Raw genomic sequence first — 26,721 nt, 5'->3', positions numbered from 1 at the left:
ATAGAAAGACAGTGTGAGAGAAAGAGACCGAGAGAATGAAAATAGTATTTAAGTGCACAGACTCCTGCATTAGCTGAAACTCCATGATGAGCCTTCATTTATTTAACATCCTATTCCACAGAAAAGTTTAGTAAATGTTTTCATCTTTTTATTATGTTATAAATTCACAAAATTTTATGAGTAGATTAAATAGTTTCTCTTTGAATTTCATCATAATTTCAGAAATCTTTTTCATATAAAATTAGTTGGACCACATATTAACTACTAAAATGTATTATAAAGTTAGATATATTTTAACAGTTTGGGTACTATGTTTTTAATAGACTGGTCAATAGAAAGTTTAAAAATAAACCCAAATCTATCATGTATAGGAAAAAGCTGGCATTGCAAATCACTGGGACAAAAGTTTAATAACTGATGTTAGAATGGCCATTTAACTGTGCAGGTAAAACAATACTGACAGCTTCCTTTTTCCTTCTCCAAAATAAATTCCAGTTGAACTAAAGACTTGAACATCAAATAGTAAATGCATAAAAAAACCTGGGATGGTATTTAAATATAGCAAATATATTTTTCTCCTTAGTACAGAAACTATAAAGGAAATTTCGATACATTTGAATACATAAAAATGGGAAGATTCTGGTAAAAGAATCCTTTTTATATATGTCAGAGAAGTGTAAAGAATTCTAACACATAGTTTTTATAAATCATCCAGAGAAAGATCTAGATTAATAAATTCATTAGATTGGACAGAGTAGCAGAAACTGACATAGATTACTAGAAACAGTGTAAACTGGCCAGTAGTTTCCTTAAGAGAAATTGGCAGAGCTATGAATTTCATCAGTGGGGACTTATCTTATTAGTGGAAGTTCACATAAGCACACAAACATAGGTACTAAGATATTCTTGAAGTATTTTAGTTGTGAAAAAGACTTGAGACATCCTAAATTCCTATCAGTCAGAAACCAGTTGAATAAATTATGGTACACCCATATGATGCAGTATTATATACTCATTACAGATAGTGCATTAGATGCTATGTTTAATATGGAATGTTCTCTAAAATAATTTTTAAGTGAATAAGGTACCAAAGTTAGGTGTAGTTTGATTCCATATGCATGGGAAAACAGGATGTATAAAAGTATTTTTAGATGAATTTAGAATCATTTGAATCAATGGCTGCTAGCATTATGTTTAAAGAGAAACATTAGATGGTACCAGACAATGTCCTAGTTAGGTTCTTTGTTTCAAACAACTGAAACAAATTCTGGCTAACTTAAGCAGGAAAGAGATTTATTGAACTACAGGGAGACATCCACTCTTGCAGTATCCTGTGATGCTATTAGACATTCTCTTATTGCAAACCCATCATTTATTTATTAACTCTGCCTCTGGTTTTGTTTTCATTAATGTTGGAGAACTGCATGGAAATCAAGTAGCATACTGTATTAACTTTTAAAGATTATTATTGAAATTAAAGCATTCAGTTAAATGAAAAATTGTAAATTCTCAGAACTCTAGAGCCCTTGAGAATATATTCTCATGCCTCCATCTGAGAAACATTTACAATATAGATGAACTATATTTTCATGAAAACATAGTACTCAATAATCAAGCACACAAGCACCAGAAGACTATGGGAAAACAGGATGTATAAAAGTACATGTATAAAAGTACACCACATTTGTGAGAAAATTCAGCCCATGCTGAATTCCATTTCTGTACATTTTATATTGTCTTTTAACAGTGTGTCACAGTGCTTTTCAAATAGTCATGTTCAGTCCTATGGAACTTTCAACTTACAGAGACATCTGATAACCCAACAGACCTCAATTAAAAATAGATCTTTTAAACATAATCCACATGGGCCTGTAAAAGCTGAATTAACACAGAGTATTCTGTGGACATGATGAAAATTATTAGCTGCTAACTAGATATTCCTGAGCTGTTCAATGTGGCAGTTGATCTAAGAAATCTAAGAGTTTTTCCCCATTAAGCAGAAAGTATTTCTTAAATATCTAGTGTTAGATCTTTCAAACTGGAAAGTACTGGTTTATGCAGAAATAATTTATTTTTTCTATAGTTTTTCACATGTAAGTAGGTCAAAACAAAAAGCTATTTAAATTAATATTACAGCAAAGGTAAAAGTAATTTTTTAAAGCAGGCTTTTTTTTCCACAATAAAGTATTTTATTTTTCAAAAGATGTTGCAAAAAAAAAAAAAAAGGTGTTGTTGAAACATATATTTAGGAACACCTAAATTATCTTCACCCCTTATTCTGAATTTATATAATGCATTTTAAAAGTTTATTTAAAATTCATTAATCCTTGACCCATATTTTCACAATAAGGGTGAGGTGTGACTGTTTGGAGAAAGTTTATAAGTAACAAATTCTAATATAAACAATGAATTACCACTATTCAGAATATCGATTAATACAGGCCAATGTATAAATATGTATAAATAAAATCTTCTAAAAATGATTTAGAAAGCATTTTAGGATTTTCGTTATATCTTAGGGTTGTCATTAGAAAAGTTAATTATTGTAGCACTGTACTTAACAAGTAATTATTGAGAGTATCCTAGTGAATAGGATGCCAAATAATAAATTGTATTTTATTATTTGTTTTAGTTTATGAAGTGCTAATTGTTTTAAGTATGCATTTTTATTCATATATTGTCTCAACCACTAAGAGTGTGTGTGTTATAAAACTTCCCTGTATGAAAGTGCTTTCATCTAGTTTTTTTCATATAAAAAAAATTGCCTAGCACTTGGCAGTCTCTATGGGGAGCTTTAAGCCTCTTTTTAGTGATATAATACAGATAATTTTCCTTTCTCATTCAATTTATCGCCTAAATATATGCTAAAGGAACTAGATAAAAATGTGTAGCTAAAAGAACACTAAATAATCACTACTAATGAAAAAATAATTTAGAATTCATTTCAATACCATCTTATTAAGGTACAAAGACAAATATGTTTGTATATTAATACTTAATGTAAGTTAGCATTATAATACATTTTCTTTAACCTCATAGTAGCAAATATTTGAAGTTAATATGTATATTGGAATATAATGCGTGTGTGTGTGTGTGTGTGTGTGTGTATGTGTGTTGTTGGAGATCAAACACAGTGCTTCACACATGCGAGGCAAGCACTGTACTGCTAAACTACATATCCAGCCTCTAAATGTTTTATTGAAAAATTTAGTTATATGTATGGATGTTTTTCATAGTAGCCAGCATAAAAGGCCAACACAAAATTAGTACAATTAATTTTTTTCAGTTCTTCTATGAGCATTTATTTAAATGATGTCTGACCTATAGAGTTAGACTACTAAGAAAGAAAACATTTGAAAATTCGGAGGTTGTATCTAGTTATTGTCATACAGCTACTGGTTTCCTTAAATTAAATACCCCCTCAAAAAATACAGTAGGAATACATGTCCTTTGAATAAAAAATACAAGAAATACAAAGATAAATGCAAAATGTCCGAGTTCTTTTCCCCACACACTGATCTCCATTGTCGGAAGCAACAGACTATAACCTAATAGTCTGGGGTGTGCAGAGACTGTCCATACCACTTTCTCCTCATGCTGTTCCTCCAGGTGGTTGCCAAGTTCCACAGATTCTGCTTTGCCACCCTTCCTACCATCATCTCTTATCATTAACTGGTCCCCATGTCTCTAGTCTTGTCCCTTTTTAATCTGTTTCCACACTGCCACCAACCCATTCTAAAATTGAATGTTTTCCAAGATGCAGTTCTGATCATGATGTCATACTTGCAAAAAAAAAAAAAAGCCTTTTGGGAACTTTCTGTCACCAGTGGGATAAATGGCTTATAACTACTGGCGCTTAGAAATTGATGGTCCAAATATACCTTTGGAATTTTGTTATGGCTAGCACAATTGTTTTTTAGACTTACCTAGTTAATCTTTCTATGGAGTATAGGATCATTTTCATTCTACTAAGTTTCTAATTTTGTAGTTTGACTGTTTTTCTAATTATCCTATAGAAAAAACTATAAAACATTTTTGTCATTCTTAGAGTCCTGGAAGGGCTTATACTGTTTGAGATAGGAAGAAATAGTAAATTAGTTTTTTTTAAATTAGGGCAAAATCACTGAGATATTTATTCAATCATTAGTGATTCAAGCAACAAAATTTGAATAAGATTCTGCCAGAATACTGAAGGGTAGAATTATCTTCATGGTGGATGTAGGTGTTTTAATTTTGTTCCTAATAATTATCTCTTATTATCTGATGTTTTGGAGCTTACATAAAAACATCAGCCTTGTTTATCTTGATAACCATGAATCCTCAGCATTTAGAACAGTGCCTAGCACACTTCACAGGGATTTACTAAACTCGTGTTAAAGGGAAAAACCAAAAGCTCATAGGCATTCTTTAATCATAGAGACTTAGAAATCAGTGCCTTCTGGAGAGAATGTTCTGGTTTTTAAATAGTTACAAGCAGCAATGTTAAACAAAGAGTTTTAGAGGTTATTTAGATTATTCTGGTGTCAGGTGCTGCATAAATCATTTTGTGGCATGCTCTAATGTCATTACTACATGATACATGACAAATACAATATAAATATATACAGTACATTATTTGTACAATACAATACAAATAGTATACTACAAAGATGTTATGGCTTGGATGTGTGTGTACCCCAAATGCTCATGCATGAGGCAATGCAAGAAGATTCAGAGAGGAAATGATTGGGCTACAAAAGCCTAAACCTGCTCAGTGAATTAACCACCTGCTGGTTAATTGAGTGGTAACTGAAGGCAGGTGGGGTGTGGTTGGAGGAGGTAAGGCATTGGGGGTGTGGGTTGGAGGAATATATTTGTATCTGGCAAGTCAAGCCTCTGTTTCTGCTGCCTGATCATCATGTGAGCTGCTTCCCTTTGCCATACTCTTCTGCCATGATGTTCTGCCTCACCCTGAGCCCCAAGGAATGGAGTCAGCTGTCCATGGAATGAGACCTCTGAAATGTGAGCCCTGAAAAAAACTTTGACCTCTACAATTGTGCTAGTTGGGTTGTTTAGTCACAGCTGCAAAAAATGCTGACTAAAATAAAAGAGGAGTGGCTTCTAGAAAAAGAACACTTCCCAGAAGATGCGCAGCAATGTTTCATTCACCTTTAAACAAGATCTTTATCTTGAAACAGTCAATAATGCATAGTACATGAATGAATCTTGTGATGTTGAGAAAGCCATTGAAGTAGGACAGCATTCATTCTTTGTCAGGGAACTATAACAATGAACTGCCAATCAGTTTTTGCTTCTTGCTTAAGCAGCTGGTGAACTCATCCTGCTGTAGAAGCCACGAAGCATGGAGAAGTTCCAATTCTTGACAACATACCTGTTCAAGAACAGTTGCTCTGCTGAGAAGTTGATGTTTGTTAAAGTTTTTTTTTTTTAATCTTAAACAAGCAAACAAATATACAACCATCTTTAAAAATTTTTTTTTAGTTGTAGATGGACACAATATCTTTATTTTATGTTTTTTTTTTTTTTTTTAATGTGTTGCTCAGGGTTGAGGCCATTGCTTTATATACGTTAGGCAAGTGCTCTACCACTGAACCACAATTTCAGCCCTTCAACTTCTTTTGACTCTTAGACTATTCATATTATTTTATGTGTATAATGGGGACTTATAGTTCAAGCAGGATCATGGCAGAGGTTTAATTCCCAGTCTTACACCTTTTCCTGGAAAATATCAAAAACATAAGGAGAATGACAATAATATCAACAAAATCTCACATGCTGAATTATCAGCAAACCAGAAGGCTGAAAGAATAAAAACCTCTCTGAATTTCTGATTACTTGCAAATGTTCCAGAAGCAATTGAGACCCATATAAGCTTTTATTAGAATCTTGGCCATCTAGCCAGAGTCTGTTTTCTGATCTCAACTCACTAGGTGTGCTTATGGGACCACATTTTGGCCAGCAAACATCATATCTGTTCCCAACATTTTTTTTTCCTTTTTCTTTCAACATTTGTGGGTTAGAATGTGAATAAGATGGTAAATGGCAGCCTTCACTTTCGTGTATGAGAACACTCTTGGCGTTAGTAGAGGAAGAAGATAGAGTGGATTAGAACCTGAGCTCTAGATGACCATGGAAACAGAGACCCCCCAGCCACCTGAGTCCTCATTCCTGCCGTTGGACAATTTGGGAGAGAAATACAAAGTCTGTCATGTCTGAGTCACTGTATTTTGAAGTTTCCGTGTTAAAACAGCTTAACCTGTGCTCTAAACAACACACTGGCAGCCGGATGCAGTGGTGTATGCCTATAGTCCTAGTGGCTTGGAAGTCTGAAGCAGGAAGATCGTAAGTTCAAAGTCAGTGTCAGAAACTTAGGGAGGCTCTAAGCAACTTAGTGAGACCCTGTCTCTAAAGAAATTACATTAAAAAAAAAAAAAGGCTGGGAATGTGGCTCAGTGGTTAAGCACCCCTGGGTTCAATCCTCAGTACCAAAAAATAAATAAATAAATAAATAAAAACTAAACAAAACAAACAAAAAAAACCATACTGGTTATTTTTGCTTGCTTTCCTCTTCTACTAGAGATTTAGACTCAGCCTATTGGTTCAAAAGTGAAAAACCCTGTTATTTTTTTTTTTTTTTGAAGAATAATTTGAATTAACATCAAGAGAATTGAAGGTTTATGTCTTTATATGTCTTTAGGAAGTTTTAGGCATGAGTGTCATGCACATTTCATAAATAAACGAGGGATCTTTCCTTTTGGATGTATTAAAATAATAATGAAATGGCCTGAACCTTTGTTTTGGTAAATTCAATATTAAAATGGTTTGGGGAAAGCTTAACTAAATGACTTTTCTATTTTAACCCCCTTTGTGGTACTGGGGATTGAACCCAGGGCCTTGGGCATGCTAAACACTGAGCTGTATCCCCAGCCCTTTCTAACTTTTTGAAACAGGTTCTTACTGAATTACCTAGTCTAGCCTTAAATTTGTAATCCTCCTGCCTCAGTCTTCTAAGTAACTGGGATTACAGGCATGTTCCACCAGGCCCGAGTCTATTTTCTTCTTGGTAAATTATTTTTTTCTGTTTTCTATCTCTTTGGAAACCAATTTTCACAAATTATATTTTCCTAGAAAATTGTTCGTTTCATCTAGGTTTTTAAATTTGTTTAGATATGGTTGACTGAAGTACAGTTTATTACTCTCCACTTCTAAGTCTTTAAGATAATTCCCTTAATTTGTTTATTTGAGCTTTTCCACTAGTGTCTTGATTGGATTATGTGAATTTTTTTTTCTTTTTTAGTTTATTTTTATTTTTTTTTAATATTTATTTTTTAGTTATAGGTGGACACAATATACTTATTTTATTTTTATGTGGTGCTGAGGATTGAACCCAGTGCCTCACGCATGGTATGCAAAATCTCTACCACTGAGCCACAACCCCAGCCCCAGTTTATTTTGTTTTTAAGAATCAACTTTTGGATTTATTTATTTTTATGGCTTCTGACTTATTATTTTCTGCTTTTTAATCTTTATTGAGATTCTACTTTCTGTAGTTTCTTTTCTTCCTTTGGATTCTTAGCTTACTGATATTCATTTTTATATTTGATAATATATTTATAGTCATTATTTATATTTATCAACATAAGCATTTAAGACTGCTTTTTTTTCCCTCTCTCCATTTCTTCAGCTGTATTCTATCACTGTTATGTAGCTTTTCATCTTATTCATTTATAAATAATCTGTAGTTGTAACTTTTTCTCTTTTGTCTCAAAGGTATTTAGAAGGAAATTTTTTAGGCACCTCAGTGGTAGAATTTTTTCATTTTGTTAATTTCCAGCTTCATTGTCTTGTAACCAGATAATGTCTATATTCATACTTTATAGACTTTGTTAACGATCAGTTTACTGTAAATCTGTGGATTTATTTCTGGGCTTGGTTCTGTTCCATTGATGTGTGTGTGTCTGTTTTTATGCTAATGCTATACTATTTTGATTACTGTAGATTTTTTTGTAATGTAATTTAAAATTTTTTTTGTAATTTTTATAATGTAATTTTAGGAGTCTGCCTGTATTTTTGAGGATTTTTCATTCATATTCAAGTATTTTTAATGTCATTTTAAATTAGGAGTCAGGTGCCTCCAATTTTATTCTTTTTGCTCACGATTGCTTTGGCTATTTGAATCTTCCATGGTTCCACATGAATTTTAGGATTGATCTGTTCTTATGAAAAATGCCATTGGTATTTTGATAGGGATTTTATTGGCTGCTTTGAGTAGTATAGACATTTTAACAATATTAATTCTTCTAATCCCTGAACACAAGTTATCTTTCTATTTATTTGTGCCATCTTTAATATCATTCATTAATGCTTTGTAGGTTTTGGTCTACAGATATTTCACCTCCTTTGTTAAATTTATTCTTAAGTAATTTATTCTTTTTGATACTCTTGTAATCAGAATGTCTCTTTTAATTTCTTTTTTGGCCAGTGTGTTGTTGGTATATAGAAATGCAAGTGAGGGCAGGGGTTGTGGCTCAGCGGAGCTGTCGAGTGCTCCTCTCATGTGTGTGAAACCCTGGGTTCGATCCTCAGCACCACATAAAAATAAATAAATGAAATAAAGGTATTGTGTCCAACTACAACTAAAATAATAATAATAACAATAATAATAATAATAATAATAATTAAATAAATGCAACTGATTTTTATATGTTGATTTTTATATCCTATAACTTTATTGAATTTATTACTTCTAACAGCTTTTTTGGGGAGTCTTTTAGGGATTTGAAGTGGGTACTGGGGATTGAACTCAGGGGCACTCGACCACTGAGCCACATCCCAGCTGTATTTTGTATTTTATTTAGAGACAGGGTCTCACTGAGTTGCTTAGCGCCCCGCTTTTGCTGGGGCTGGCTTTGAACTCACAGTCTTCCTGCTTCAGCCTCCTGAGCTGCTGGGATTACAGGCTTGTGTCACTGTTCCCAGCATCTTTTAACATTTTATATGTATAAGATAATTTCATCTGAAAACACAGACAATTTTATTTCTTCTTTTCCAATTTGGTGAATTTTTAATTTCCTCCCCCTCCCCTCCCCCTCCCCCTCTCCCTCCCCTCCCCCTTCTCCTCCTCCTCCTCCTCCTCCTCCTTCCCTCCCCCTCCCCCTCCTCCTTCTCCTCCTTCCTCCTCTTCCTCTTCCTCTCCTTCTCCTTCTCCTTCTTCTTCTTTTTTCCATAATAGATTTGATTAGGACTTCCAGTAGTATGTTGAGAACTGGTGAAAATGGGCAAGGAATCCTTGTCTTGTTCTTATTCTTAGAGGAAATACTTTTAGCTTTTCAATATTGAGTATGATGTTAGTTATGTGCATATCATATATGGGCTTTATTATGTTTAGGAATTTTCCTTCTGTACACCTAACTTGTTGAGTTTTAATCATGAAAGGATTTTAAATTTTGTTAGATATTTTTTCTACACCTATTGGAACAATTATATGATTATTATCATTCATTCTATTAATGTGCCATGCCACATTTATTGAGTGGCATGTTTTAAACTGTCTTGCATCACAGGGATAAAGATGATGGTGATATATGATGGTTTGAAAGTGCTGTTGGATTCAGTCTGCCTATATTTTTTTGAGAATTTTTCATTCATATTCTTTAGGTTATCAGCCTGTAATATTCTTTTCTTGTAGTATCATTTTCTAGCTTTGATATTAGGGTAGTGTTGGCCTCCTAAAATGAATTTGGAAGTATTCTTTCCTCTTTAATTTTCTGGTAAGGATTTGAGAAGAATTGATGTTAATTCTTCCTAAAACATCTGGTAGAATTCACTAGTTAAGTCATCTAGTACTGTGGATATAAAAAGGAAAATTGATATTGAGTAAAACTACTAGCTTCTTTCACACAATTACATGCTGTTTCTTTTGTGCCTTTTTGTTGTCTTTCTGAATTATTTTTAATATAATTATTTAAATATGTAATGCATGGGTTCAAAAACCAAATAAACAAATGGTTACACTATGAAAATCCTCTCTCCATCTACCTAATCCTCCTGCCCAATCTCGCTAACCATCGTTGTTAGCTTCTTGTTAACCACAGTTATTATTTTCTTCATGCACATCAGAGTAAAATATGAATTTATTCTTATTTTCCCCTCCTTTTAAAGCAAGAGACCTACTTTATACACTTGGAGGCTGAGATGGAGCAGGGATGCACAGGTGCCTTCTTAGGTGATGGCCATGTGCTATTTCTTGCTTTTTATTTTGGCTACACTGGCATTCATTTTATAATGATTTGTTAAAATCTACATTTATGTTTTATGTACCATGCATGTTTTTTCACAATAAAAAAGGTTTAATAAATGAAGCCTATGACTTGATTCAAATGAGTACAATTTAATATTCAGCAATTTTATTTCTCCCATTTCAGTTTAAATACAATAGAGGAATATTAAATGAAGAAAAATAACACTGGAAAGCTCTTCTTTTAACCTAAATGACCATATCTGTGTCTTTTTATAAGGTTTGTCACCATGGTGCCCATAAATTAGTAGATTCCATTTTGGCCAAAAAAATAAATAATAATAATGCAGGTTTCAAAACTAATTTTCATTTTTTTCTATTCTGAGTTATTTGATGTAGTTTAAAATTCTTTTTGATTTGTTATATGATGCTGCTATGCAACAAAATCCAAAGTACTTTCTTTTGTTATTATATTTCCAAAATGATGTTACTATTCTTAAGGGCAGGAATGTGTCAATTTAAGACCAGATGCCTCAGGCAGTTATTTCTTATCATTAGTAGAAGAAATGCTTTAAAGATTTTTCCCTTAATTCTGACATGTTTATGAGAAAATAAATATGAGCTTAACAGCTTTGCATTTCCCTAGACTCTAATGCAATAGTGGTATTATCACTGGAAGAAATGAAAATGTGGAGTGTAAATAACATTTAGATTCTGAGCATATTCATATATCCATACAAATTTGCATATGTTGTTTTTTTAACTCCTCAGAAAGTGATATAAACTTATTCTGTTATTGTTTTTTAAAATATGCTTTTACTTGTAGGTGGACACAAAACCTTTATTTTATTATTTATAAGTGGTGTTGAGGATCAAACCCAAGGCCCCTTATGTACTAGGCTAGTGCTTTACCACTGAGCCAGGACCCCAGCCACTGTTCTGTTATTCTTTAAAAAAAAAAAAAAAAAAAAAAACAACATTTATTTTTTAGGTGTAGATGGACACAACACAATGCCTTTATTTTTATGTGGTGCTGAGGATCGAACCTGGGTCCTGCCTGTGCTAGACTAGCGCTCTACTGCTGAGCCACAATCCCAGTCCAGTGTTCTGTTATTCTTAATGACATCTCTTGGCATTCTCACATCACATACAAACCCCCAAAAGGGATAATGAATGGGTTGACTATGGTGACTATGAGTGTTGGGAATGTCAGTAACATTTATGCTCTTTTCCAGTTGTGCTTTGCACTCTGACCAGGTTATAGCTGGAATTTGTATGTGGGGGGATGGATTCCTTGATTAGCAACACAGTCTCTTCAGTTCCTTTTCCCCAAATTAGACCCATTTTCATTACCATCAGTGTGAGTTTCCAAAGCCATTTAATTCACATAGAGAGGTGATATAATTTAGACAACATTAGTGTGAATTTTTTTGTCTTTAGTCTCTTTGATGAAGGAATGAAATAGAAAAATATTAATTACACCATTGCTAATTAATTTTTTCATCTGTGTGCTTTTGATTCAGAGACAAATGGGAATATTTTTAGGCTTATGGGAATTGCTCATTTATGTTTCTTATTTTCATTTTAACAATATAGTTCTGTTTTATTTTAATACAGGTACAGTCTGACAATTTGGGCTGGAAAAAATGATAACTATTCCATTGAAGATTTACTTTATATTCGAGACCATTTTAATAAAAGTCAAGTTTTCTATGACATTTTGGAACCACAAAACCATGAATTTAAACAGGCCATTGGAATCAAATTTACTCTCTAAGAAGAACATCTTCTAAATTATTTTCTGTTTTGGTTTCGTAATCCTCTGCTTTGGTCTGAATTAATTGCCATATCATGATAATAGGCTTGTGCTCAGTTTTTCTAATCAAAAAGTGCTTATTATATGCTTACTCTGTTAGACATATGTCCTTGTAATGCTTCATTTATATAAAAGATTTGATAAGAAGAGACTTCAGTGGGCTTAGTATAATAATAATTTACCAAATGTTTTCCAAAGAATGCCCTAAGGTATAATTTGCCTTTTGTTAATCAATTATTTTTTTCTCCCAGAAAATCAATTAGTTTTCTATAGAGAAAAAAAATAGTTTTGGTTTTGAATGCAGACAGATTTTCTTTACAGCCCCATTTTTGTCCTTTACTAGCCACAGACTTTGGGCAATGTTAATGACATCAACTCTCACCTTCCTCATCCATAAAGTGGGGAGTAAATTGAGCATTCTCCCAGAAAGTTGTGAGGATTAAGTGAGACATTACACAGACATCTAACTCAATGCCTATCACACAGTTAATGCCCTACAGATAGTTTCTTTAAACAAAAAAAGACAACTTATGATTATGTACATTATAGATAGCTGGTTCTAAAAGATACAACACAAAACACTGTAGACATATACTTAAATAGTTACAGTATTTCTACTTTAATATTCATCTCTAGTTGAGCACAGTGCTATTTGTCATATAATACCTAAAATTTCATTTTCTGTGGTTGTTTGCTAAAAGTGAAAGGTGCAATTTCATATTAAAATTTTTACAATTGTAATAAATTTTTTTTAATTACAGTAAAAATTTTGTTTTCTACAATGACATACATTAATTACTTTTGTACAAAGACTTGACTTAATAAATAAACTGCATTTTGATGAAATTTGAAATAAAATTTATTTGTCCAGAAGGAATTGCTACTTTATTATCTTACCCTTGATAATATTTTTAAATATTAATATTATAATTCCTTTATATTGAGAAATCTATAAGCAGAATGGCACTTAGATTAAGATGTAAAGGTGTTCTTAGGGACAAAAAACACCTAAGGGAGTTATAAAATGTATTCTGTTAAAGTAAATTTTGAATGACAATCCATATGGGAAAAATAACCTTGAATCCCTACTTCACACCATACATGAGTAATTTGAGATCTTAGGCCTAAATGTGAAAGCTAAAACTATAAAGCATTTAAAAGAGAATAAGAATATTTTTGTGACTTTGGAGTAGGCAAAAGATTTTTTTTTTTTTTTTTTTTGGCTTTTGTTTTTAATAACCAGAAAGCACAAACCAGGAAAGAAAAAAATGATAAATGAACTTTATCAAATTTTAAAACTTCTCATCAAAAAACCACCATTGACACATACCTGACAGGGCTTATATTTAAAATATATGAAAAATTCCTGTAAACTCATAAGAAAAAGCCAAAAAAACTAATTAGAAATGAGAAAAGACTTGAAAAGATGCTTCACAAAAGAAGACAGTCAGATGGCCAAAAGAATACGAAAAGGTTCACAATCGCATTATTCATCCAGTAAAGGCAAATTTAAACCACAATGGAATACCAATATATACCAATGAGAAGGGCTAATTTTTTTTTTTTTGTACCAGAGATTGAACCCAGGGCATTAACCACTGAGCCACATCCCCAGCCACCTTTTATTATTATTTTATTTTGAGATGGGGTCTCTTAAAGTTGCTGCTGGCTTCACCATGTTGCTGAGGCTGGCTTTGAACTTGCTATCCTCCCCCCTCAGCCTAGGGAGCTGCTGGGATTATAGGCGTGTGACACCCTGCCTTGCAGAAAGGCTAAGAATGTTAATGAGGACCAATGGTGCATTGTAGGAAAGAAAGGAAAGCAGTTTGGCAGCTTCTTATAAAGACAGTATCTATACCCAGGGCCCAGCCATTCTCACTGTAGCATAAATTCAAGAGGAAAGAGCTAATATGTGTGCATAAAAAGATCTCTACAAGAATTTTCATGGGGTTGGGGCTCTACCTCAATGGTACAGTGCTTGCCTTGCACATGTGAGACATTGGGTTCTGTCCTCAGCACCACATAAAAATATTGTGTCAATCTACAACTAAAAAAAATTTTAAAAAAAGAATGTTCATAACAACTATATTCTTAGCCAAAAATAAACTAGAAACAACCAACTTTCCATCAATTAGAAGATTGCTAAATGGCAAAATCACTAAAAATGTTTGAACTACTGATACGTAAAACAAAAGGGTAAATATTAAAAACATGCAAAAGGAACAGTTTACATGAGCCACATAGTATAAGCATCCATTTATATGAAGTTCAAGAAGAGCCCAAACCAGTATATTGGGATAGAAGTCAGAACAGTGGTTAGCCATGGGCATGGGTAGGTTATTTTCTAAGATGAGGCATATGGGAATGTTTTGGGGTTGGTGAAAATGTTCTGTATCTTGTTCTTGTGGTTATTTCAATGTGTATGTAGTCAAAAAATTATTGAATTGTACATTTTACTGTATGTAAATTATATATATGAATTTCATGTGGAAAGATGTTACAATCTATATTGGCAGGTTGTAAAAGAACATTATGGTATCATACTATTTATGTAAAATTGTATGTATTTATATTTATAGAAAAATTTTAGAAAGAAGTTCAAACACAAAAATAGGTAAATGGTTAAGTATTAACTACTTGTCCCTTCTCTAGTCTCCAGTCTAACATATTGAGATCCCAAAGACTCCAAATGCTATTGCCCAAGACTGGCAGAGCAACCCTAACCCTAACTCTGATAAGAGATTCATTCAGTTGTTCAAAAATTCAGAATGACTAACTTATGCTATGTGCATGATTTTAGTCAGTTATTTCCCTGATGTGACCAAAAGACCTGACAAGAATAATTAGAGGAGAAAAAGTCTACTTTAGGACTCACAATTTCAGAAGTCTTAGACCATCGCCTGCCGACTTTTTTTCTTTGGAACCCGAGGTGAGGCAGAATATCATGGCGGAAGAGTATAGGGGAGGAAAGCAGCTAGGAACATGACATCAGGAATCAGAGCAAGCTTGCCACAGTCTGGCTGGGCACAATTCAGGAGCCACTTGTCAAAAGAAACTAACTTTATTTTTAGAACCACACATGCCAAACAAAACAGCTCCTCAGGAAAAACCTTCAGAGCCCAACTGCCACCACCGGCTTCCCACAAGCCTCTCAACCTCCCCCACTCCTCCTGCTCTTGAGGCCAATTGGCTGGGTCGTGTGGGAGGAGCCAAAAAAGTCCCCCAATGAGCAGCTCCGGGTGGGGAAACAGCCAAATGAGCATCACCGCAGAGGACCCAATCAGCTAGAAGCTGCTGGGGCCGCTGTGAGCCAATCATCAGCTGGCAGTCTGAAAGTTTGCTGGGGCCCCTTTGGCTGTGGCTCTCAACACAAGCTCCTGTCTTCAGGGACAGAATATACACCCCAAAGGCACGCCCTCAATGACCCGCCTCCTCCGGCCATACCCTACTTGCAGACATTCACCACCCAGTTAATCCCTACTAGGTACTAATGCACTAATTAGGATAAGACTCTCATAACTGAATCATTTTGCATTGTCTCATATGTGAGCTTTTGGGGAACATCTAAAATATCTAAACCATAAGAGCATATATGAGTATATCACAATTAATTTTGTAGAACTATTACACACCAATTTAAAAATAATGAATAATAGAAGGAAGACCAATAGACCAGAGAAAGGGAATCAGGGGAGGGGGTGAGTGAGCAAGGTATTAAAATAGAACAAATGATGTTATATGCATTTATGAATATGTCAAAATGAATTCCACTGTTATGTATGAATATAATGAACTAATAAAAAATTAAAGAAAAGCACAGTTGATTTTGGCCCTGTAAGAGTGATAGAATTGCTAATTATTCAAATATGTACTAATTTATCCAGTGGGAAATTATTAAAAGTAATTTGGAACAGTTTGTTTATTTGCTTATTTGCTAAGATTTTGGTTCTTTGCACACACACACACCCATATTTAATTGGATATTTAGTGAATATATAGAAAAATGCTCTCTAACTTCATTAACTAAGATGTAAGTCTACCTAGTAGGAGCTTATAACCTACTTATAGTCATACAGTCATGAATCAATGCAAAAAAAATGACAGTAGTGTAAAGAAATTCTTTCTATAGAAAATGAGAGGATGATGAATAAGTGGAGCCAAGAACAGCTGATAATGAGGTCTTCAAGTAGTAGGGAGGGATCCTAGGGAGCTCTGGGGACCTCAGCAGCAGGAGCTCAGGGTATAGTGTTCCAGTGGCCCAATCAATGTCAGCCTTCTACTTGCTGTAATTACTTCTCTCCCCTCTTTATACCCATCATCCTTTGGTCTGGGCACCAGTCACCTGTTTTATTTTTTAAATGAGAATCCCATGAATCCTCCCAGCTCAGTAGGAACTCTGAGGAAGGAAGGAAACAGGCATCAAATCTCTCTGTCTGATGTGCTGAGGTTCCTACCCTAAGGAGCTTATGTTCTAATGGGGAGAGAGAGAGAGAGAGAGAGAGAGAGGTGAATGATGAGTTGCACACTTGCTAAAACTCCTCAGATAGATCTGGGTGTGGTGAGAGCCTGAAGGAGACAGCAGGGAGGGCACACTTGGGCTGTGTGTTGAAAGATGAATTGGGTTCACTCATAGGAAGGGCCTTGCAGTCGGAGGGGGCACACCAGCCAGTGGGGAAGATACTGATCTGACATAGACATTTTTAAAAATTACCTGTGGGATACTAGACTCTGAGGCAGGGCCTGCATTCCTTTTCTGTACTAAACTTTGTATCTTTTGTCTTAGGCAGTGGGAGGCATTGCACCTTTTTTTTAATATTTATTTTTTAGTTGGACCCAATACCTTTATTTATTTTTATGTGGTGCTGAGGATTGAACCCAGGGCCTCACACATGCTAGGTGAACGTTCCTTCTACTGCTGAGCCACAACCCCATCCCCCCCATTCCCCCCACGCCCGGCCCTGCACCTTTAAAGTAGAGAAAGGTTATAATCAATTTTGAGTGTTAGAAAAGTGATCAGAGTGACAGAGGAGGAGAGAGACAAATTAGGAGACTCCGGATTCTCAAAGTGAGAGAAGATGAAGGGCAGAATTATGATGGAAGCAGAGGGGGATGGAGAAGCTCAACAGAGAAAAGGCTAAAAAGGAAGAATTCTACAAAGTTTAAAACTAGTCAAATGAGTATGGGGAGAGGGAGGGGTCTAGCGTTTTTAGGTTGGATGTCAGAAGATCAGGTGATACCACTGACCCAAATAGAAAAGAGGCCAGGTGTGGCTTTATTTCTCAGTAGCTCACTGATTTTTCTACTTCATATCAACTTTGGGGAGAGGGGGAGTGAAAACTCCATCTGCCTGATTCTGAACTTATCTTCCATTTTAAGAAAGATTTTTCTAAAAATATTAATCCTATCAGTTTTTTAAAGACCATCTTCCCTTCCCTCTCCCCACTGTGTATATACTTCTCCCCACCTAAGTAATTTTTACTTTACTACATATTTAAATTATTTCATAATTATTGCGGTTTGGACATGAGGTGTCCCCCAAAGCTCATGGATGAGTAGATGCAGGGACATTCAGAGGTGACATTATTAGATTAATTTAGTGATTGATCCATTTGATGAATTAATTATTTGAATGGATTAATAGGTGATACTGTAGGCTGATAGGGCATGGCTGAGGAAGTAGGTCATGGGGGCATGGACTTGGGGACTATACTATGTCTGGCTTCTTGTACTTTAAAGCTGTCTCCGCTTCTTGGCTGTCATAAACTGGGCAGCTTTCCTGCACCATGCCCTTTCATCTTGATGTTCTGCCTCATCTTGGGCCCAGAGCAATGGAATCATGTGACCATGGACTGAACCTCTAAACCATGGACCAAAATAAATTTTTCATCTTCTAAGTTGTTCTTGTCAGGTCTTTTGGTCATAGCACTGAAAAGTTGATTAACACAATAATCTTAATAAAGCTACCCACATGGTCCCATGATTGGAGGGAAAGAAAGCAGGCAGGCTAGAGGGGCTCCCAGCCTCCTGTCCTCTTAAGGATGTTGCCTGTGTTCCTGTCTTGCTAGAAGTACCAGTCGGACTCACCTGGTGACCGAACTGTCCTGGATCCGTCTGACTGGTGCTGCAAAAGCTTCAATAAGGCTAGTCATTGTCCCTTTCTTCTTAATCCCTTCTGTGGAATGAAAGAATAACAGTTTTGGAAATTTAACTGAAATTCTGTTTGTGAAAGTCTGTTGCTACTTTTGTCAATTCAAGGGCCAATTAAAACAACAACAACAAATGCTTTCGACGTGTAGGTGTAGCTCAGTGGTAGACTTGCCTAGCATGCATGATGCCCAAAAACGTCCCCATACAGTAAAAAAAAATAAAAAAGAAACAGCAAACCAACCAACCTCTGTGTTAGAGTAGAGGGCTTGTGCTCTTCACAGAACCTGTTGAGCTCTGCTTCCAAGCTGGGGCTCCTTCAAGGATTCTTCCATGACTGCCCCAGACAGAGTTGGACTTCTTCTGCTGCTGACAGTTTTGTGCAGGGACTGATAGTTGAAAAAGTTTGTGGTGGTGTGCCCCAACCCTGCGGGTTCTGAGGACTTGAGGATGATGTCTTAATGGGGTTGTGATAGTTCACGTTTACCACAGGACATGATAATATAAGGTGCCCCTGTGTGTGCCTCAGATTCCATCACATTCCTTCTATCTCTGATTTTATAGTTCTGAGAATCACTCCAACTAACACTATGACCCCATTTTGAAAGGAATCCAGAGTGAGTAGTGGAACATCGTTATGTCCTTTGGTGGAAGTGTTTTTCCCTTGGATGCCAAAGGAAATTTCTTTTCAAATTGACAGGAAGCCCCTTTGAATTGAAATATTTTGCCTGGCAATCAAAATTTGTGCCACTATTATCAACACTTAATAAACACAAAAATATGGCTAAAAAGTCTTGTGGGTGATTGAAATCCCAAAAATCTATTTTTGACAATTAGTTTTCAACTTGTCCCGACTTTACATAATGCTATTAATAAGAAAAGGCTATCTCAAAGAACCTTCTGGTTGAAAGGAGAATCTCTTTTGTCAAATGTCTGATCAACATCCTCTCTGCTTATTTCCAGAAATGGCAGTTCACATCTTTCTAGAACAGGCTTTTCCATAGAAAGAGAGTTTTTAGTAGCTGCAAGGGAACTGAAATGTTTCTGTAACTTCATTTTCTGGTCCTAGTTTGTTTTTATCTGGAGGATTCTGGACTAAGTCAATCATCAGTCCTTAGAGTATTGTAGACCAACTCGCTCATTTCAATTGAGTCCTTTTATCTATAGGCTAAACAACACTAATTATTCAACCTATTTAAAACATTTTCAGGGTAGGTGATGGTGCACACCCATGATCCTAGCAACTTCAGAGGCTGAGACAGGAGGATCAGAAGCTCAAGGTCAGCCTCAGCAATTTAAGGTGTCCCTAAACAACTTAGTGATTCTCTTTCTTTCTCTCTCTCTCTCTCTCCCCAGCCATATATATATGGCTGGGGAGGTGGCTCTGTAGTAACCTCAGCTGTAAAGTGCCCTGGATTAAATCTCTAGTACTAAACAAAAAACAAAAACAAAACAAAACAAAAAAAAGGTGCCTTTACCATCTTTTTCATTTTCTTATGTATATACTTTGGTTTAATATTTGGTATCTAGAATTAAAACCACTGTTTCAGATATGACCTATGAGTGCAGAATCAGTAGAAGGCACTGATTAATCTTTTAATAACATAGTCTTATCCCTGTTGGCAATCCCATCATACTTGAATTATATTAAGCTAGGAATTACATAAGTGTCATATTTTTCCCTTATTAATTGTCGATCATCTTAATCTTTTTTTTTTTTAATATTTATTTTATTTTTTTAGTTATCGGCAGACACAACATCTTTGTATGACACAACATCTTTGTTTGTATGTGGTGCTGAGGATCGAACCCGGGCCGCACGCATGCCAGGCGAGCGCGCTACCGCTTGAGCCACATCCCCAGCCCGATCATCTTAATCTTATGCAACTGATTTTCAAAACCTAAACATATGAGATCCATGACTGTTAAGCTTTTAGCCTATTGGTTTTGTTCCAGTGTTCTAGCCAATTAAGGTTCTTTAAAATTTTTTTTTTGTTAATGTTGTTAATTGCAACATTAACTATTCTTTTCAGTTTGTTTGTTTGTTTTTTCTTTTCCTACCTTTTAAGAATTGAAGACATTCTGTATCCGAGGCACATGTTTGTAATCCTAGCAACTTGGGAGGCTGAGGCAGGAGATCATAAGCTAGCCTCAGCAATTTAGTGAGACCCTGTCTCAAAACTTTAAAAAAAAAAAAAAGATTGAGAATACAGCTGAGTGGTAGAACACCTTTGGGTTCTATTTCTAGTACAGCAAAAAACAACCAAACAAACAAACTGTAGAAATGGGCTGGGGTTGTAGCTCCAGTGAGCACTTATTCAGCACATGTGAGGCACTGGGTTCAAACCTTAGCACCACATAGAAATAAATAAATAAAGGTATTGTATCCATCTACAACGAAAGAAAGGAAGGAAGGAAGGAAGGAAGAAAGAAAGAAAGAAAGAAACTATAGACATTCAAAGAAGGTACACAATATAAGGAGTTCTGGCACCAAAGAAGGCTATATAAACTCAAATGTTAATCTATTAAGAATTATGACTTCTCATTGGGCTAGACCCTTCTTGTTTTATAATGTAGGTTTTGAGTTGGGCACAGTGATGTGCCTATAGTCCCAGCTATTTGGGAGGCTGAAGTAGGAGTATTGCTTGAGCCCAGGAGTTTGAAGTCAGCCTGGGTAACACACAGCAAGACCCATTAAAAAAAAAAAGTTTTATTATTATTCAGGTAAGACCCTAGGATGTCAAAGCATCAGGAAATAAAAAAATTTAAAAACCTGAGGAATATACTTCTCATCACCCTCACCAGTTCATTCTCTCTCTCTCAAGTAGGCCATATGGGAATCAAATTGGATGCACATTGTCAACACTTGTCTCAGTAACTGGGACTGCCCGATGTCCTCTACTGAACAATTCTTACTATTAGTGTCAGCTACATTCTTGGAAGTACCAGTCCCAAGAGACTGAAAATGGTACCTGTAAAACTTGTTAATGAAGTACCATCAGAATTTCACATGAAATCATACTTACATAAAGTTAAAAATATAATTTAAAATAGATCTTACACACACACACACACACACATGTACACACACACACACTGCAAATATCTGCACATTGGTACCCACAGTATATATTCCACTTTATGGAGTGAAAAGTCCCATGGGATCACTTTACAATTGGACTCCAAAAATCTCAGCACCTACAATGTTCTGAAGATGGCTAGCAGGTGAAAAATTCTTCCAAATATGGCCCCAAATTTTTAATCCCATAAAAATTTTGTCATGTTGGAATGAGAATATCAGGTTTTCTTGATTTTGTATTTCTTCAAAGTAACATATGTGGCTGTTTCCATTGAAATTTGTAGAAATATTTATTATTAGTATTTAAGAAATAAATAAAAATCAGCAATAATCAAGATGATATTTTAAATTTTTATTGATACCATTTTGTTTATGAACTAATCTATTTACATATTCATTTAAACTGTATCTTTACAACTTGAACACAAGCATTTTTCTTGACATTAACTCACAAAAAACATTTACCTACTTAAGAATCTCTGGTGCAATTTTAAATTCTGAATAAAAAAATATTTCTAATGTGATGAATATTATTTTTTTCAAAACATCAAATGAAAAACCTCCCATTACTTTTTAAAATAAAAGCCACGAGACATAAATAATCACTATGTACATTACAACTTGCTTTTGTCAAATTACCAAGAAGAGCATCATGCCAATTGTTAAGATCTCCCCCATTACAGAATGCAAAAAAATAATATTGTATATGACAATATTCTGGTTAGTACACTCAGGTTTTGTATAGTTTGGTTTATTCTGTTTTAGAATTGCTAGAAAGAAGTAAGTAATCTTTGTATAAACACCATACTTTAAAGTTATGTAGATAATGTAATCATTTTTAAATATTTTATAATAGTAGCATTTATCTTTTTAGAAGTTATGCACAGGTCCTAAAATACTACGTGATTAGAATGTCACACTGAGGTTATCCTTATGTATCTTTATTATATGAATGTCTAATAACTGCATATTGAAATTAAAAGATATTGCTTAATATTGACCAAATATTTAACACATTTTGTCATTAAGTTTCTACTGGCTTTCTTAATTTTAAGTTTACCTAAACTAATCTAATAATTGGCCTTTCTTTTTTAAAATGAAGCAAGCATTATTTTCTGTTTGTGATAAATGTCAACCTTTTTTTTTTTCTTTTTGGAAGACAAGTATATTTTGATGTAATTTAGGAAGAATGCTTTTTGAATTCTGTATTATCTTGTTATTGGAAACCTGTAGACGCTACTTCCAAAAATAACAGGAATTAAAAGATGTGGTACAAGAATAATACCATAAGACAGCAGTGTATATAAGGTTGTTTAAAAACAACCAAAGCAAAATAAAAAGCACACAAAAAACTTGGCATAGGTTATTAGTAGCTTGTAAAATCCCTGACCCTGCCAGTTTGATACTGATTTAGCTGACACGACGAATACGGGTGGCCTATTTTAACTATAGTGTTTTGACCTTTTAAATTTTTAAATTAACTCTTAACCTACCTGCAGTCAACATTTTTTTTTTTCAGAATTTGATCTTTCTTTCTTTGTAGCTTGGGTTGATTGAAGTTAGAACATTTTAGAGCTGTCGTTTTCTTTTATGCTTTTTGCATTGTGGAAAATCACCACCTTATTTGTTGACATGAAATGGTAAATAATTATGACTTGAAAACATTGTTTCCTAATAAAAACATTTCTGAAAATTTTTTAAAAAATCTTCAAAATATTGTGACCTTTCTTTGCTCATTTTTGTTTAAATGGAAAACCTGGACCACATGAAGGCTGATAAATATTGGAAGCTTTGAGAAAAATAGCTTTCATTTTGTTTGAGAGAATTCCCTTAGCAGAAGCTATACAATATGCATGTGTTCACAGTGCTTAATTCAAAACATATAATATTTTAGTCTACCTAACCACAATGGGCTAACCAATTACAAGACTTAAAAGGATGGACATTTTCTTTTCTAGGTGTGTATTTCTCTGACACAGACATCTGAAGACAATGTGTTTTGTAGCCTTCTCTTAAAAATTTACCAATTGCTTAATTTGTTCTGTTTGCAAAGACTGTCTCCTTAACAACATTTTTTTACTTTTTAATTCTTTAGGGAAAATAGGAACTGTTGGCATAAGCACTTTTTGACCACAAGAAAGAAGGCTGCAAATCCTATTGTTGACATTGACATCTGAGTTGGGAGGGTGAGGATTTACATTTAAGGGTGGCAGAAACCCAGGCCTGGTCTGCATAATATTGTGATCTAAAGGGAAAGCTCCAGAACCCCGCCTTTCTAAAACTGCATGATTTCTCCTGCTCAGGGGCCCTGAGGGGATGGTCTCTGACAATTCTTTGGAGCCTGACAACAGTGAAGGAGATGGCGAGAGGATCTTCTTTTTTCCTGTAAATGCTTTGCCATCTTCTAAAGTTGGTGGAATAAGGCCTTCGGAGAGCTGGGAATCAGAGCTGTAGTGATTCGCCCCTGAGTTTCTTTTTTGAACTATGCTTCTCAAGGTGGAGGTAAATATCGTCTGGTTAGGGTCTGGGTCCTGGTCAACAGGAATTTCAACACATGGCTGATTTCCATCTGGAAACAGAGATTGATAATTTATTTCATCATATGACATCTTCCTCGAACCAGCCTGATCAAAGGTTCTGAGCAAATGTGCAGTATCTTTTACATCTATGCTTTGGTGCCTTGTGATGAATCGCTTAGAAAGTGCCAGCCCATTGGTTTTGGAGGAGAATTCTTCCTCTGGTGTAATATCCAGGAGCTCCTCTTGCAAGGAGGCCACTCTGTTCTGGTGCTTTAATAACGGGGTACTTTTGATCCAGGCTGGACCCTGGGATAGCTTGGGCCCATTAGGGGACACTGCAGGCTTCCTCACAGGGGAGCTTGGTTCCCAGATATCATCACTGCTTCCGCAGGCCTCCCGGTCTTTAAAGCCAAAAAGCGTCAGTTCAGTTTCAGAAAAATGTGAAAGTTGCGATGAGGCTGTTTTGATGTCTATCTCAGAAGGAGTGGTGCAGGTGGCTGGGGAATGACACCCATCGATGTCTGCAGGAGGCACGTTTAGGTACTGTTTGGTAGTGTACCTCCCAGAGGGTGATTTTGCAGTGGTTATAATGATGACCTCTTTCCCCTTTGCCTTGCAAGCACTAAGGAGAACTTTCAGGGTCTCCCTGTCTTCTGCATTTATTGCATAAACAAGAGCAGAGTAACCAGAATGGTCTTGCAAGCTGAGGTCAGCCCCACTCTTTAGGAGCAAAGAAACAACTTCTGGACCAGCTTTTTCTAAGCAAGCGTGCATCAAGGCAGTTTTCCCAGATTTGTCCTGTATATTGGGATCAGCACTGTTTTCTAACAGGTACTTCACCATTTTGGCTTTACTGACACTCTGGTGATCGACATGTTTGGTCTTACAAGCAATCATTAAAGGCGTTTCCCCGCGGTCATTGCTCTCATTGATGTAGGCACCACCTTCTAGCAAAAGTCTTGTGAGGCGAAGTCGGCTCTGATGGACTGCTTTGATCAAGGAATTTCCATCACTTGAAATTTCTGTACCTTCATCCATCTTCAAAAGTCAGAAATCAATAGCTGGTTATCAAAGAAGATGAAGACCAAAAGATTAGCGGGAATCAACGTCCCAATTTACATTCATTTTGTCACTCACAATTTCTAAAATAGGTAAAGGGGATATACATTGGATTATGCTATTAACAGATGCAGAGAAAAATCATGAATTGCAAAGTAAATTTTAGAAAAGAAATGACCTTTACGGAATTACAAACTAAAATGTATTTTTGAAATCATCCTTGAATATTTATGATGGAATGCCAACATGTTATTCCCTGAAGCTCACTTTAAATAATAATCCACTTGTTTTTTTACCTGTGAAAAATATTTTTAAAATTATTTTTAGTTGTAAATGGACACAATAGCTTTATTTCTGTGGTGCTGAGGATCGAATCCAGAGTCTCACACATACTAGGCAAGCGCTCTACCACTAAGCTACAGCCCAGGCCTGTGGAAAAAAAAACAACATATATATATATATAATTTTTTGGTACTGAGGATTAATCTCAGGGGCACTCAACCACTGAGCCACATACATCCCAGCCCTATTTTGTATTTTATTTTTTATTTATTAAAATATTTATTCTTAAGTTTTAAGTGGACACAATATCTTTATTTTACATTTATGTGGTGCGAGAATCGAACCCAGTGCCTCGTGCATGCTAGGCAAGCACTCTACCACTGAATCACAACCCCAGTCTTTATTTTGTGTTTTATTTACAGACAGGATCTCACCGAGTTGCTTAGCGCCTCACTGTTCCTAAGGCTGGCTTTGAACTCGCAATCCTTCTGCCTTTGCCTCATGAGGCACTAGAATTACAAGCATGCGCCACAGCGCCTGGCAGTGAAAAATATTTTTAAATGAATAATAGTAAAAAGTAAATTTAAGTAAAAATGCCAACGTTCTGTATAATTGCAATTGAATCAACTAAAATATAGCATGTTTATAGTAGCTTAATGTAAAAGCTCTAATATTAAATTACTTAAACATGCTCTTAAATAATGCAAGTGATACTAGATTTTCAATTTGAAAGGCATTTTTATGTTTTGTTAGGTGATGAAAAATTATTTGGTATACAAAATTTTGAGAGCTGACATGATGTCTGAAATTCACACTAAGCTAGCAATGGTGAGCGTGATTGTACATTTTTATTGATTCCATTATTTAAATTATATGCTGACTAGACTATGGTGTTATTAACAATTTCTGGGTTAAATTTTTTTTGTTCTAATTAGTTATTCATGACAATAGAATGCATTTTGACACATTGTACACAAATGGAGCACAACTTCTCCTTCCTGTGGCTGAACATGATGCAGAATCAGACCAGAAGTGTAATCATTACATGTATATAGGGTAATAATGTCCACCTCATTCCACCATCTTTCCCATCCCCATTCCCCTGCCCCTCCCCTCACTCCCCTCTGCACAATCCAAAGTTTGGGTTAAATTTTAACGGTAGTTCATTTGCTCTAAAAAGGTCTTATAGGCAAGAAATTTGAAAGGAGCCCTGGAAGCTTGGTAGACTTAAAAAAAAATAATTGAAACTAAAAAAGATTTACATTTAATTTATTTAAATATTTTAAATTCAAACTCCTTCAATAGATCACTTTAGTCAGGGGTAATTATTTTGCCTTCATTAAGGCTAAGGGAAATTTTGTCTTTTATTGATATTTAGATGTAAAATGGATGTCTATATAATATTTAAATATAAATTAATAGGGTAGTTTTTAGAAACTGAGAACTTATATTTATACTAATCATTGACTTTTCTTCCCCACCCAGGACTGGGGATTGAAGGATTGAACCAAGAGCCTTGCACATGTTAGGCAAGTGCCCTATTTCCCAAACTTTTTATTTTGTTTTGAGATGAAGTCTTGCTCAG

At 35.1% G+C, this 26,721-nt stretch overlaps 2 protein-coding genes across 2 annotated transcripts in view; one reads left to right on the top strand and one right to left on the bottom strand.

Moving 5' to 3' along the window:
• Positions 1 to 15,971, top strand: part of Fam151b (family with sequence similarity 151 member B) — a 30,923-nt gene extending 14,952 nt beyond the window's left edge. The window contains exon 6 of the mRNA XM_027927646.2: positions 11,855 to 15,971. Coding sequence (XP_027783447.1) covers positions 11,855 to 12,014 — 160 coding nt within the window. The 3' untranslated portion in view covers positions 12,015 to 15,971. The remainder of the gene's footprint in view (positions 1 to 11,854) is intronic.
• Positions 15,972 to 23,288: 7,317 nt separating this feature from the next.
• On the bottom strand, positions 23,289 to 24,833 carry Ankrd34b (ankyrin repeat domain 34B). The gene has a single exon (XM_027927516.2). It carries the CDS (start codon positions 24,831 to 24,833, stop codon positions 23,289 to 23,291), a length of 1,545 nt encoding a protein of 514 aa, XP_027783317.2.
• Positions 24,834 to 26,721: the final 1,888 nt, after the last annotated feature.

The sequence above is a fragment of the Marmota flaviventris genome, chromosome 5, assembly GCF_047511675.1.
Source record: "Marmota flaviventris isolate mMarFla1 chromosome 5, mMarFla1.hap1, whole genome shotgun sequence".
NCBI lineage: Eukaryota > Metazoa > Chordata > Mammalia > Rodentia > Sciuridae > Marmota > Marmota flaviventris.
This window is presented reverse-complemented; position numbering and strand designations above follow the sequence as displayed.